Below are 13,914 nucleotides of genomic sequence, written 5' to 3'. Positions count from 1 at the left end.
GTGGCCACTTCGAGGGCGGAAAGGATCAATATCCTTGAACACCTGAACCCGCTTTTGACCCGCTGGTTGGGAAGCTCTGCAGCAGATTGCAAGCTCCTTGGGACAAGGACCAGGTCTTAGACTTTGCATCTCGAGGGCCTTAGCCAAATGCCAATTACTGTGTGGGTGCTCAGAAAATGTTTGTTTACTGAAGGTGTGACAAGGCAACCACAGTCACTCGAAGGTTAAATGACTAAGGCAGGGATCTGTTTATAAATACTCTGTATGAAAGTTGGAGTGCTAAGATGGCTTTTCTTCTACATTTCATGTTAAAGATAAAGAGGGATGAAGAAGAGGAAAGAAATTTGAGTAAGATTCTGATTAGAAGCCAAGAAACGTTTTATTTGGTTCCAAAATGTGCATGTATATTTTTTTGTTTTGTGTATTTGTGTGTGTGTGTCTTAACCTCTCCCAAGGCTAATTTCCTCCCACTCAGCATCCTCCTACAAGGAATTTCATTGTAGAAAGAAGAGTGGTAATAAATTCATGTTTGGCATGTGCTCCTTCATAATAGTGCACCTGTGATATTTCTCTTTGGTCTTCAAGGATCATGATAGTAGAACAATCAAGCAAAACCACAGAAATTCTAAACTTCAACTCTGTGATTTTGTTTAACATAGAGATAATTCTTTTTGTCTGAGAAGATTTTAGAGACAAAGGAGAGAACAGTACATGAAAAGGTTTTTTGTTTTGTTTTTTCCTTTTTTTCTGTAAAACAATTTAATAACTTTCACAGAATAGAGTGGTTAGAAGATAAACATTGCAGGAAAAGTAAAAAGAGCACGTTTTTATCCTTGGCCACTTGAGCTCTTTGGACCTGTTGTCATCAGCCAGGTCTCAGCCTGGGAGGGCTGTCCCTGTCCTGAAGCCAAAGTTCCAGGAATGCTCATCCTTGGCCACCTCACTGATTGCTTTTGTTTTTGTTTCCTTTTGTTTGTTTACCTTTTCTTGAGAGTAGAAAAAAGTGAGGTAGCAGAGTAGCAGGTGGGTGTGGGCCAGATGGTGCATTCCTTCATTAGAGCCTGCTTGAGATTTTATAAACAGTGGACGATTTATTTTCCCTAAATCTGTTTTCATCTTATGGGATTTCCAGTGAGAATGCATATGTAGAGCCCAGAAAGCACAAAATAATGATCCCACCCTTTGGTTTTTGAAAAGGAGGGAGGCTCCTTGTTAACTCTTGGTAAACCGAAGGTCACTTTTCCTCTGTTCTTAGAAAGTTATCAAGATACACCAGTTCATGGGATTTGAACATGCTTGGAGGGGAGGAGTGCTTTCAGACATGGTTTGCTCTAAATAGGAGTAGTATCTGGTTTTCTTTTTAGGTGTGGGACTTCTAAAGATGTCAGTAAACCCTAGAAGGCCAGTTGTTGTGACCACATGTGAGCTTTAAAAACAACATCATTCTCTAGGTCTGCGTCTTTATTCCCTGTGCTGCCCCTAGGTTCTTCAGAACCGTTTTTTTTTTTTTTTAGATTCCATATATATGTGTTAGCATACGGTATTTGTTTTTCTCTTTCTGACTTCACTTTGTTTGACAGTCTCTAGGTCCATCCACCTCACTACAAATAACTCAATTTCGTTTCTTTTTATAGAGAATGGACTTGAGGACATGGCGAGGGGGAAGAGTAAGCTGGGACGAAGTGAGAGAGTGGCATGGACATATATACACTACCAAACGTAAAATAGATAGCTAGTGGGAAGCAGCCGCATAGCACAGGGAGATCAGCTCGGTGCTTTGTGACCACCTAGAGGGGTGGGATAGGGAGTGTGGGAGGGAAACGCAAGAGGGAGGGGATATGGGGATATATGTATACGTATAGCTGGTTCACTTTGTTACACAGCAGAAACTAACACACCACTGTAAAGCAATTACACTCCAGTAAAGATGTTAAAACAACCCGACAACATCAGACAATTAAATTTTTTTTTTTTTTTGACAATTAATTATTATTTGCACAAGATTATTGTTAACCTGAGGTGCATCATTTGTAGTGATTTGGGGACATTTGAGTGTGGAATGCATTTGTTTAAATTATTTGTTTACTTATTCACCATAGGGTTCCTCAAAATAAGACCTGGGTTATAGTGCTTTTTTTATTTTCAGAGGATATCCTTGGAAGAAAAAACTTAGGCAGCTTTCCAAACGAAAACGTATTTTTACCAGAGTCCACTAGTGATGTAGTGTTGAGGCCACTTTTTCTTGAACATCTATTTTTTTTTTTTTTATAGTTTTAGGTAATTAAGTTCCAGGAGGTCATGGTCATCACATGTTCTTTTTTTAAGGCGGTATGCATATTTTAGCTGTTATGTTTGAACTTACTGGCACTATGTGGGTTGCTTTAAGATTGAGTAATTCATGCCATGGTTGTTTCATTTGGTGAAAAGCTGGCTATGACCAGAGAACAAACTATAAGGAAATGGTCCAGTTTTAAGTTTGTGTTTGTGTTTGAGTATTTTGGGTTCATTCATCTCTTGCCAATCTTAGTTGTTAAGTAGTCTTCTTGCGTTCATATTTACATCACCCTCAGAACCCTGTGTTTCTGCCTGTACTGGTTTGTAAGGTAGAGCCTCATGCTTAGAGTCAACCAGGAAAAGCCTCATTTACATCTCCAGCAAGAAGGACAGAGGGCCTGGACTGCATACTCGCTGCCAGAAGTTTTTATAGTAATACTCTGTATCTAGGCTCTGGCTCTTACCATTAAATGTGCTTTTTATAGAGTACCAGGTTATAAATGTAGTGCAGCTACGGCATATTAATCTCACTGCAGAGATTTAATGAGGCAGTTGTTTTGCGATGGACAGTACTGGGAGCAGAGAGCAACAGAGTTTTACTTTACCACTGAGCTGCAGAAATATTCCTTGCCTGGTAATAATTATAACCACATGATCTCTTAGTTTTTCTTTCTTTTGCCAGTGCTTTTCCATGCAAAAGTGGCTTGGAAGGAGGTCCATTTCTAGGCAGTGAAATGGATTGGAAATTGGGCTGTTTTCTCAGTGGTTTGACATTTTAACTTTGATCAGGCATGGAATCCTTGTTGCACAGAGAGAAATATGTAGGATGAGTTTCAAGAATACAGATAGCCTTTGCCAGTCCACTGAGATGGGTTTTAGATATTCATTGCTTTTACTTGACTTTTATATAGGTTATAAAAAGTAAATGTGGTGAAACCTCATTTTTACATGGACAGAACAGAATTTCTGCTGGTTGGCCTTAAACTGATCCCACACTTGAAATTAATTGAAGTCCATGGGTTTATGGCCTCCAACACTTTTAAGCCAGTGCAGTTTTTCATTTTCCCCAAATTTGTAATTTTATTAAACCAAGTTGTAGCAATAACAATGCTTATGAAGAGGAGGATGAGAAGAAGGAAGGAACCACCCGCCAGGGAACATAATAAGGGGAAAAATTACACTTCTTTTAAATTTCCATTTACAAGTAACGTTAACAAAATCGGAAACAGAGAGCTGCCATTTATTTTTACAGTAATAGTTGTGTCTCTTATCCGAGTCTGAACACTCTCAGTCCAGTGCATCATAGGGACCCTTTTGAAGGGATGAGCCTGCAGGTTGGTTGGGCAGAGGTCATCTGTGATGGATGAAACGAATTTGGGTGGCCTTCTCTAGGGCAGAGGACAGAGTGGTGCCTGTGGCTATGATGGGGTCTGTGATGGCAGTGCAGGGGGGTGTGCGGATATCTTAAAATATTGCCCTTTGGGTGGGTTGGTAGTACAACAGTAGAGTTGGAATAACAGCTGTCCGTCCTGCAGTGGTGTTCGGGTTGGAGCAGTGCTTACAGGGACGGACCTTGTATTTATAACTCCTTGGGCTGAAGCCAGAGGTCTGAATGGCTAGCAGAGCAGCACAGTTATTTCTTATGACTGACTCTCAAAGGGCTCTATAAAAACTACATAACTAAGGCCATGTGCAATTATTGAAGTGTAGCCGCCTGTGGGAAAGAAATGGTTGACAGTGTCAGCTTTCTAGAATCTTCCTACCTCAGCTGCCATTAGGAATGGAAACTCCTAACGCAAATGAATGCATCTTTTGTTTTGTTTTTTCTGTTTTGCTTTTTTTTTTTGGCTGCGTTGGGTCTTCGTTGCTGCGCGCGGGCTTTCTCTAGCTGCGGCGAGCGGGGGCTGCTCTTCGTTGCGGTGCGCGGGCTTCTCATTGCTGTGGCTTCTCTTGCTGCGGAGCACGGGCTCTAGGCACGCAAGCTTCAGTAGTTGTGGCACGTGGGCTCAGTAGTTGTGGAGCACGGGCTTAGTTGCTCCGCGGCATGTGGGGTCTTCCTGGACCAGGGCTCGAACCCGTGTCCCCTGCCTTGGCAGGCGGATTCTTAACCACTGCGCCACCAGGAAAGCCCTAAACCCATCTTTCGAATGGGCAAGAAAGAATTCCTCCTGGATGTGGAGGTTGGCAAAAAAAAAAAAAAAATCTACTCTCAGGGAGAGAGTCTGAGTTTCCAGGACTCATTGTGCTACACCAAAGCATCATAGGCTATAATCGCACCCACCCCCCAGAGGGTCCCTCTTAAGTGGTGACCCAAAAAACAATTCGCCAGTTGGCTGGAGCTTGCGTCCTGAAGTTGCAGCAGAAGTGAATAAGCTTGACTGGCTTCAGCCCCTGAAGGATTCTATCTGTAAATGCAGAAGTGGAAGCAAAACCATTTTTTATTAGTCTTAAAATGACCCTCATTTTAATAACTAGCCACAGTGTCAGAAGCATGGACTGGGGTCATTCTTTAGTTGTTAAGAGCTAAAGCATCATGCAGGCTTCCCTATTTGTTTGATATTTTTGATTTGGATTCGTGTAAAGTGTCCATATCCTTGAATAATAAGGGAGGCAAGTTCTTATCATTTTTGCTGCATACTACTTAAAGTATTCAGAGTGTCTGCTTATTTAGAAACAAACAGGCCTGCAAACTTGATGCATAGCATTTAAATAATCGTATTAAAATTCAGACCTAGCAGCCACATTTCTCTGAGTGCTGTCAGTTTTATGAGAAACTGGAAAATCATGCTAAACAACTGAGTGTTCAGTGTACGCCTGCTGCCTTCCACCAAGTGTTTAGCGGTGTTAACGGTGTGCCGGCCAGTTCACCATAATTGGGACAGTTATTTGTTTTCCTGAATTACTCTAATTTGGCAGTATTTTACCACTTGGTTTTAGCTTGTTGGAGCTCTTTGAACCATTACCTGTTTCTTGTGTCTGTAGCTCTAGATGAAACATTTGAAACCAGCAAAGGCAAATGTGATGGATTATACAGTGTCAGTTTTGGAAAATGTAGGCATGTATGTGCTTTTGAATTTGGAGATGACTGGTCTGTTCCTGTTTACAGAATAAATACCAGTAAAGGACTTTTTAGTATACTCTTTTTTTACTCCCTCCTCTCCCTTCTTGTCATCATTAAATAATATTTACTAAACACTCACCTGGACACCATGCTGTGCTGGGCAAAGTACAAGACAAACGAAAAAGATCCTGTGATTACTCCCCCAGGGATGAGCAGTCTAAACGCCAGTGGGTTGAAATGGGTACCGCGTAGGGTGTTGAGTTAATTTTCCAGACGGCAAATCAATTCAAATTACCAATTTACTTAAACACGTTTTTTAGGTTTTTTTTAAAACAAACAAACAAACAAACAAAACTACTTGCCCTTTGATTTGGGAATTCTGCTTTTGTTTTACAAACCCAAGAGATTATTATATATGTTGACATGTAAGTTGATTTTGGTATACGTGAATCATTTGAAGGGTGGTGGTATAGTTAAGTTTATTGCAGATGTGTAGAAAGGCTTTGGAATAACTTCCAGCCAAAGGGGAGCACCGTGACTTGTAGAAATAGGTTTGTAGAAGCACGTGACATGCAAGGTAGCAGGAAGCACTTTCCGACAGCGGACAGTGGTATGGTGGCACTTACTGACTTTTCTAATTAGTCTGGGCTAGTTTGATCCTGTGAATTCTGTATCGTAACATTGCAAATATTTATCCTCCCATATCTAAACAAATTGACTACAGATAACACATTACATATTTCTTAGGTATCTCGATACAGTTCTTTTGTAACTGTTCATGGAAAACTCTATTTTGAGACATAATTTATTTCTGACTTTGGAGGACTTCTTGCTATTAGAAATGAATGTCCCGTAAGTTAAGTCACAGATTGTATTATCCTAATTTTCCCTAAAGAGGCGTCTTCTCTCCCTCTGTGCTTTCCTGCAAAGAGGAGCAGTGACACTAGAATGTTTGGGGATACTTCGCTAAAATGAGGCAAAAGACAGCATAAAGAAAATCACAACGTATTTATTGAGCTCTAAGTGAAAATATTGCATGTGTTTTGCTCTCTTATGAATGATATTTGTGTATCATTCTTAGGGTTACAATGGCACTATTTTTAGTTTTCCCTCTATTTAGCTTTTCGAAACTGATAATGCCGGTTCAAGTTGTTGACTTGATTATAATTTGCAGTTGCTCTTTGTATATTTTGTTTTATTTTTTGATGATTTTGGAAACAAGAGACATACCAGTACATTTACACTTGAGTTGGTGCTTGCAAGAATGTTATGCTATGTGATAGAGCTTATTTTGCTATTGCTGTCTAACAAATAATGGGGTAACTGTGTGTTTTGACCAGTCTGTAAGTAAAGGTCAATTTTGTGCCTATGGTAATTAGCTTAGCTTACTCTAGACTTTTGGCTAATTCTGGTAATTTCCTGTGAAAGAGTATATTTAGCAGAAAAGGAATTCATTCTCAAGCACAGTGGTTTTTCCCTTTGCATTGGAGACTGTTTAATTTTAAAAGTGATTTATCTCTCTCTTGTAAGCAAACAAAGGCTGTAAAAAAATGTCAAAGTTAACCTTAAGTGTGGCAAATTATTTGAAAGAGGAGCTGAGAAAAGGGCTACATGTTGGAGGAGAAAAGGAAAAACTCCAGTCATCACGAACTGACAAATTTTAGGGAAGTCTCGCTTTTGATGCTTCTGTAATAAAATCTACAATAAAGCCCTCCTAGTGCAGCTTCAAGGAAAAAGGTGTTTCTGGTTTGGGTAGCAAGATGAAGCGCTGCTTTAAAAGAACCTGTCTTTAAACACCATACTTACAGTCTTGATTTTTTTTTCAGACCCCAACTGTGAACTTGAAGACAAGACTGAAGATGGAGAGGCAGGGGACTGTAAGAAGAGGCCGGAAGATGGTGAGGAGCTGGAGGACGAAGGCGTGCACAGCTGTGACAGCTGCTTCCAGGTGTTTGAGTCACTGAGCGACATCACGGAACACAAGATTAATCGATGTCAGCTGACAGGTAAACACACTTACCACTTCTCATCTTCTCGTACGTCTTCTCTATTTCTGATTTTTCCGTTTGTTTCTTGTTTTTCAGCTGACATGTAAACAACACTTGCCACTTCTTGTCTTCTCATACTGTTCTATTTCTGATTTTTTCCGTTTGTTCCTTTTTCCTTTTCACCCCCTCTTCCAGCTGTTACATTCTTCTACTTGAGTACCTAGGTAAGTCTAGAAGCGCTTTAGAAAGAATTCCAAGATGATGGTTTACGGCAAACTCATTGTCACAGTCATCTGTAGATTTTGAATTGTACCCAGATTTTAATAGCTAATGGATATGTTTTCATTTCCTTTTTTTTTTTTTTTAACTACCGTGATACCTTGTAGATACAGAGCCTAACATTGGGTGGCTAAAATAAAGTTTAAAAATACCTTCTGAATAAGTTTTCACAGAAGTTTAGTGTGCACGAACTTATTTTAGTTTAAATATCATCTCAAGAGAACTTTCACTGATTGGTCGCTCTCTGCTGAGTTTGGTGCCTTTTTTGTGTTCCTATAAAGCCCGATGCTTATTCTTGAATACCACAGTGTTCACTGCATGTGTTAACTTTCCATCTCCCTCATTAGACTGGAAGCTCCTGGATGGCAGGAACTCTGTCTTATTCATCATTGTATTCTCTGAGTCTTGCACAGTGCCTGGCCCACAGAAGGTGCTCGCACCAGGCACAGAAGCTATTCTGCTATACATTTCACGGGAAGAATCAGATTTAAAATGACAGGAAGCATGATGTGTTCAAGTTAATGGTTGGATAAAAGTAAAACTCAGTTTGCCAAGTTTCTACCCTCTTTAAAAATATATCCTGCACGAACATACTATATGAGGCTGGGTGGGACATTTTAGATAGATATCTCTTTTTAGACTCCTGTCATTTTTCTCTTACTGATGATACTGACACTGCTCCAGTGTGTGTGTGTGTGTGTGTGTGTGTGTGTGTGTGTGTGTGTGTTTGTAGATCTCTTACTCTATCTTATTTTCCTAGCACAAATCTTTCTTCAACTAACCATGTATAGGAAATGTATTTATTAGACAAGTGGTTCTCCAGCTGTTTTCCACAGAATATTGATATTTTTGTAAGATTTTAATAGGTGTTCCATTTTAAGCAGGTTTCCTGAACAGATTATTATGGAACTGTTGGATTAAATCCAGTTAAATAGGCTTCATTATTGAAGTGCACTGTGGCTCTTCAAAAAGGGATTGCAGTGAGTAAGTTTATTAGGCCATAGACTCTCCTCTCTTTCAGAAAACCCATTATCGTTTTTTTTGGAGTGTAAGTTTGAAAATCTGTGACGCTTATATAAGCATTGCTATATACATATTTTTGTGGGTTTTGGTAACTTTTATTTTGATACAGTTCCAAACTTAGAGACAAATTGCAAAAACAGTATATATAACTCCCATCTACCACTTATCTGATTCACCAGTTTTTTACATTTTACCCTACTTGATCTGTCATTGCCTCTTCACTAATTTTTTTTCTTAGTCATTTGAGAGAAGGTTGAAGACTTCACACCCTTCGAAATATATTTGGTGTGTTTCCTAAGAACAAATACAGTCTCTTACATGGCTATGGCACACTTATCAAAATGAGGAAAGTTCACATTTAACACATAGAGTACTGTTATCTAATCCACAACCAATATTTAAATTTCAACAGTTGTCCCAATAATGTCCTTTAGAGGTTTTTTTGCTTGTTTGTTTCATTTTCTTCTCATCTGGGATTCAGGATCATGCATAATTTTTTAATTGTCATGTCTCTTTTGTTTCCTTTCACCTGGAATGGTCTCTCATTTTTTGAGGAGTACCTGCCAGCACTTTATAAAATGCCCATCTGTAATTGGGTTTGCTTGATGCTTCCTCATGATTAAATTCAGGTTACATACTTCCATGGCAGGAATGCCACCAAAGTGGTGCTGTGCCCTTCTCAGTACATCAGATCAGGAAGTACCTGATGTTGACTATACTATACCAGTGTTGATGGGGTTAACACTGAATACTTGTTTTAGGTGGTGTCCACCAAATTTCTCCAGTGTTAAAATGTTGCTCTTTTCCCTTTGTAAATAATAAGTAATTTGTGGGAAGATGCTTTGACACTAAGTAAATATTTTCTCTCATGAAATCTCCATTTTAGCTTTATAATTTTTGTATTTATTAGTTGGCCTTCTGCCACAGTTTCCTTTCTTATTCATTCATTTATTTTTGTATTCGTATCACCATGGGCTTTTGGATTTGTATTTTATTCAGTGGGTCATAATTCATTACTATCATTATTTTGATGCCCAGATTGCCTGAGATTTGGCCAGTAGGAGTCCCTTTGAATGGTATTCTGGGTCAGTTTAATGTCTCCATCATTATTGGAGGACTGACTCAGTTTCTGCTGCAAACAGATGCTCCAGGCTCATCATGTTATAGTCCTAATCAATCTTTTGTCCAAGGAACCCTGGTTCCTTTAAGAGGACAAAGGTATTTAGAAATCAAGATATGGGCACTGTGTATACTCATTGATAGAGGTATATCGTTGATTATAAACCGTATCAGCAGACAGAATTTAGGAAATGTATATGTGTGTTTAATATAATACATGTATAATATAACTTATAAAATGCACATATATACAAATATATACACATATATGTATTTTTCTCTCTCTAATAAGAACCACATGTTTCTAGTGATACCTCTAATTCAATCCAACATTTGAGATACATTCCAATCTTTTTTCTTTCCATATTTATTACTATCCTCTCTAGCAGTGAGACACCTAGCTTCCATCATCCTCAATGTATTTACTCATTTCCCGAGTCTAGAATACACATTAAGTAGTTTCAAAATTGCTTACTCATATCATCATGATAAGCAGACCAACTAACTAGAGTTTAATAGCTGTTTATCGTTATTAATGTTATAGTTTATAATGTAACGTTTACATACAGTGAAATTTATAGCTCCTCAGTGTACAGTTTGATAAACTTTAACAAAATACATATACCCATGTGACCCATATCCCTCTTAAGATAATTTCCTGCATCCTAGACATTTCTCTTCTCTTGACCCCTTTCTAATCAATAATGATCCACTAGAAGTAACTAGATTTTAAGTTTTTAACTGTAGATTTGTTTTGCCTGTTCTAGAGCTTCTTATAAGTACACACAGTGTGTACTCTTTTTTGTGTCTAGCTTCTTTTGTTCAGCATAGTGTCTGCAAGGTTCATTCATGTTGTGTATATGAGTAATCTGTTCTTTTTTATTGCCGAGTAGTATTCCATCACATGAATGTATCCTAATTTTGTTTTCCATTCTCCTATTGGTAGACATTTTGGTTATTTTTAGTTTTTGGTTATTGTGAATAAAGTCGTCGTGAACCTTCCTATACAGGTCTTTTTGTGGATGTATGTTTTATTTCGCGAGTTAATAAGTAGGAGTAGAATTGCTGAGTCATGGGGAAAAACTTCTGAATCTTTATCATGAGTGGTTGCACCGTTTTACACTCTCACCAGCAACGTCTATGAGTTCCAGTTGTGCATCCTTGATAACATTTGTGTTGCCAGTCTTTTTCATTTAAGCATTCTATTGGGTGTGTAAAGGTATTCTTTGTGGATTTATTTGCATTTTCTAATTCATGTGCATTTAATTGACTTCATTTAATTCATTTTTCCTCAGAATGCATAATTTTTGGAAAATCCCATTGAATGCAGTTAGTATGATTCTATTTTTAGTGGAATAGCTTTAAAGGGAAGCTTTACTTATGTGGAGTCAACACTAACATTAAGGTGAAGACATGGGAACCTAACTGATATGGCCAATATAAACTATGCCAGCAAGAAATCTTACCTTAGGTGAGAGTGGTGTATCTCTCATGTGAAAGATTAACTTTAAAATTCAATACTAAAAAAACCTTGAAGTTCTATTTAGTGTTTACGTTTTGTTGAGTTCCTGCCATGGAAATATCCTTATGTTCAGCTCTGTGAAGCAAAACAACAACAGCAACAACAACAAAAGAAACATTATTCCTGGATAACTTTATATATTATACAATAATATATTTCTTTATATATTATACAACTTTCATATCAGTGCAGAAAATGCTGGATTTTCAGCACGTGGTATGGTGAAGATAATATCTATGGGTTAAATACTTTTTTCTTCAAAAACCTCAATCCCTAATAAAATATTTGGTTTATTTTGATCTTAAGCTTTCTAAAAGCTTAGAATCTAGTCTGTGCTCACATCATTTTATCCCACAACATTTTAAACAAAGGAAAGAAAACAGAGTCTTATTTGTGACTTAATGAAACATTTCAGGAAAGGTACAGCTGATGGGTCTTTGTCCTGTTTATTGATGTTCAGGGTGATTTCTTGGGGAGGGCGGTAGATTGATGAGCGGAAAAGCAGAAGTGGAGGATCAGGGAGAAAGCAAAAGGGGGAGAAACAAAATCAGGAATCCTTCACATTTGTTTAAAGTGTTAAAGTTCAAACTTGAGTTAGCTAAGGGTACCCTTCAGTCTAATCTGGAAAAGATTAAAGACACTGGCAGCGTTTTAGTTAAAAAAGTAATATGATGCTTTTACCTTCTTCCTTGATTAAAACCTTTTACTCTACGTTAGGAGGTCTGACTTTTCCAAATTTAGTTTCCTGCTGCTTGAGTTTACTCTCTTCTTGGTGCTTCTTCTTTTTTCTGGTGGACAAAATGCTAGTTTAGCAAAGTAGGATATTTCTAGTTGTTTTCTTTTTCCCTTTTAGTTTTACTCTTTTTTGTTTTTTTAATCTTTTTTTTTTTTTTTTTGTCTTTTAACTTCATCTAGCCCCATTTGTATCTTTGCTAATTTTCCTTTGATTCCTGTCCTTGTTTCAAGACTCTTAATTTCCTTGTTGTCCTTATATCTCTCCTTCTTTTCTCTCTGGCTATTTTATGGTCTCTTGCTGTTTTCTCAACTTTCTTCTTGGCTCCTTGTGGCTTCCCTTCTGTTAATCTCGAAGTCTTTACTTACATGTGTCATCCTATCCATCTAGACCAGAGCCTGAAAACCTTTTGGTGAACAATTTGTATGAAGAAAGAGGGAACTCCTAGTAGTGTATAGGAGGGTTAACTATAGAGTAGAATTAGGAGAGAAAAGTCTTAAAACTTGCTGATTTGCAAAATAACACAAAACGGAGGTATTCTGTGGTCTGACACCTATGGAAGTCAGTCAGGGTAGTTTTGTTGAAACCACCCTGAACTGGTAAAAACCTGCCCTGAGATTCCCATCCCTAACTGAGTGCTTTCTTGGTAACTTGAGATCTGTTCTTTGGTGACTCTCATACCCAAGGGTGAGCTGCCAAGGTGAAAACTGACTCACTCCAAACTGGAAGTTTTGAAATCCTGGTATAGTCATGCCAAGTGAGCCTAGACTAGTCCTGGCCTTAGGAGATGAAGGTCAAATATGGACCAAGATGATCAATTTTACTTTATTTTATTTTGCCTGTGCCACACAGCATGTGGGATCTTAACTTCCTTGACCAGGGATTGAACCCGTGCCCCCTGCATTGGAAGGGCAAGTCTTAACCAGTGGACCGCCAGGGAAGTCCCAAGACGATCAATTTTAGACTCAGATTTGAAAGTCAGCTCAGGGATCAAGTATGCCCCAGGTCAGTTCATGAGTAGGTACCAGTGACCTGGACTGAACTCACAGACAGCAGAACCAGCATCGGCCCAGAGATCTAGGGGGTCACACACACAGTTAATGGAGTTCATCACTGAGGGGAATTCTGGAAGGTGGGCACTGTTGTGGAGAAGCATCCTGACCTAGGAAGCAGCAGAACAGTCCCTAAGGATAACGAGGTACAGGGTGGCCCTCTTCTTTGTCTCTCAGGGCAGCTGTCCTCTAGTCTGCAATCCAACATGTGTAAGTAAATTATGTATTATCCCTGCTTGAAGGAATAAAGGGAAAGGGGGAAAAAAAAAAATTAAATCCCGCTCTTCAGTTGTAGCAGGAGATGCAAACCACCTGTCTTGCCCCAGCCGTGCTGTCTTTTTCCTGGAGGCTGAGAAGGGAGGGAAATCAACACTCTAATGCTGTTGGGACTCTCTGATGCAGAAGACAGATTATCAAAATATATATTTAAAGAAGGAAAAGCACAGAGAACCTCTCATTTTACTAATCCACAAACCCTATCATTTCTTGCCATTTTCCTCAGGGAGTAGGGAGGGCTGGAAGCCAGAGGGGTCTCATCACACTTCTCAACAAAGATTTAATAGCAGGGTGCTATGGGGAAGGCTGAGATTACGGAGACTTTATTATGCTTACAAAACTGAGTAAGAACTAGCATTGTAAATCATCAAAACTAAGCTTCACTTAACAGGATAAACGTGTAAAGTGCATTTGGTAATACTGTATGCTTGTTGTTCTGAGTCATTTTTCTCTTCTCTCCTGCTAATTTGCAAACTTGAGTTGTCTGTTAAGTGTTCTTTCCCATCATTGATGTGAATTGCCTGGGTGTAAATGCAGAAAAACTAAACAGCGTTGTATTAGTTCTTAACCCTCTGGCCCACTATACT

General features: G+C 38.7%; 1 protein-coding gene across 1 annotated transcript in view; it reads left to right on the top strand.

Moving 5' to 3' along the window:
* ZNF521 (zinc finger protein 521) overlaps positions 1–13,914 on the top strand; it is a 279,567-nt gene that overhangs the window by 19,953 nt on the left and 245,700 nt on the right. The window contains exon 3 of the mRNA XM_089895014.1: positions 7,162–7,341. Coding sequence (XP_089751140.1) covers positions 7,162–7,341 — 180 coding nt within the window. The remainder of the gene's footprint in view (positions 1–7,161; positions 7,342–13,914) is intronic.

Source organism: Delphinapterus leucas, chromosome 14, assembly GCF_059928025.1.
Source record: "Delphinapterus leucas isolate spDelLeu-1000000601 "Yukka" chromosome 14, BTC_Dleu_Yukka2, whole genome shotgun sequence".
In the NCBI taxonomy this organism is placed as follows: Eukaryota; Metazoa; Chordata; class Mammalia; order Artiodactyla; family Monodontidae; genus Delphinapterus; species Delphinapterus leucas.
The sequence above is the reverse complement of the archived record's forward strand: the minus strand, read 5'-3'. Positions and strand labels throughout refer to the sequence as shown.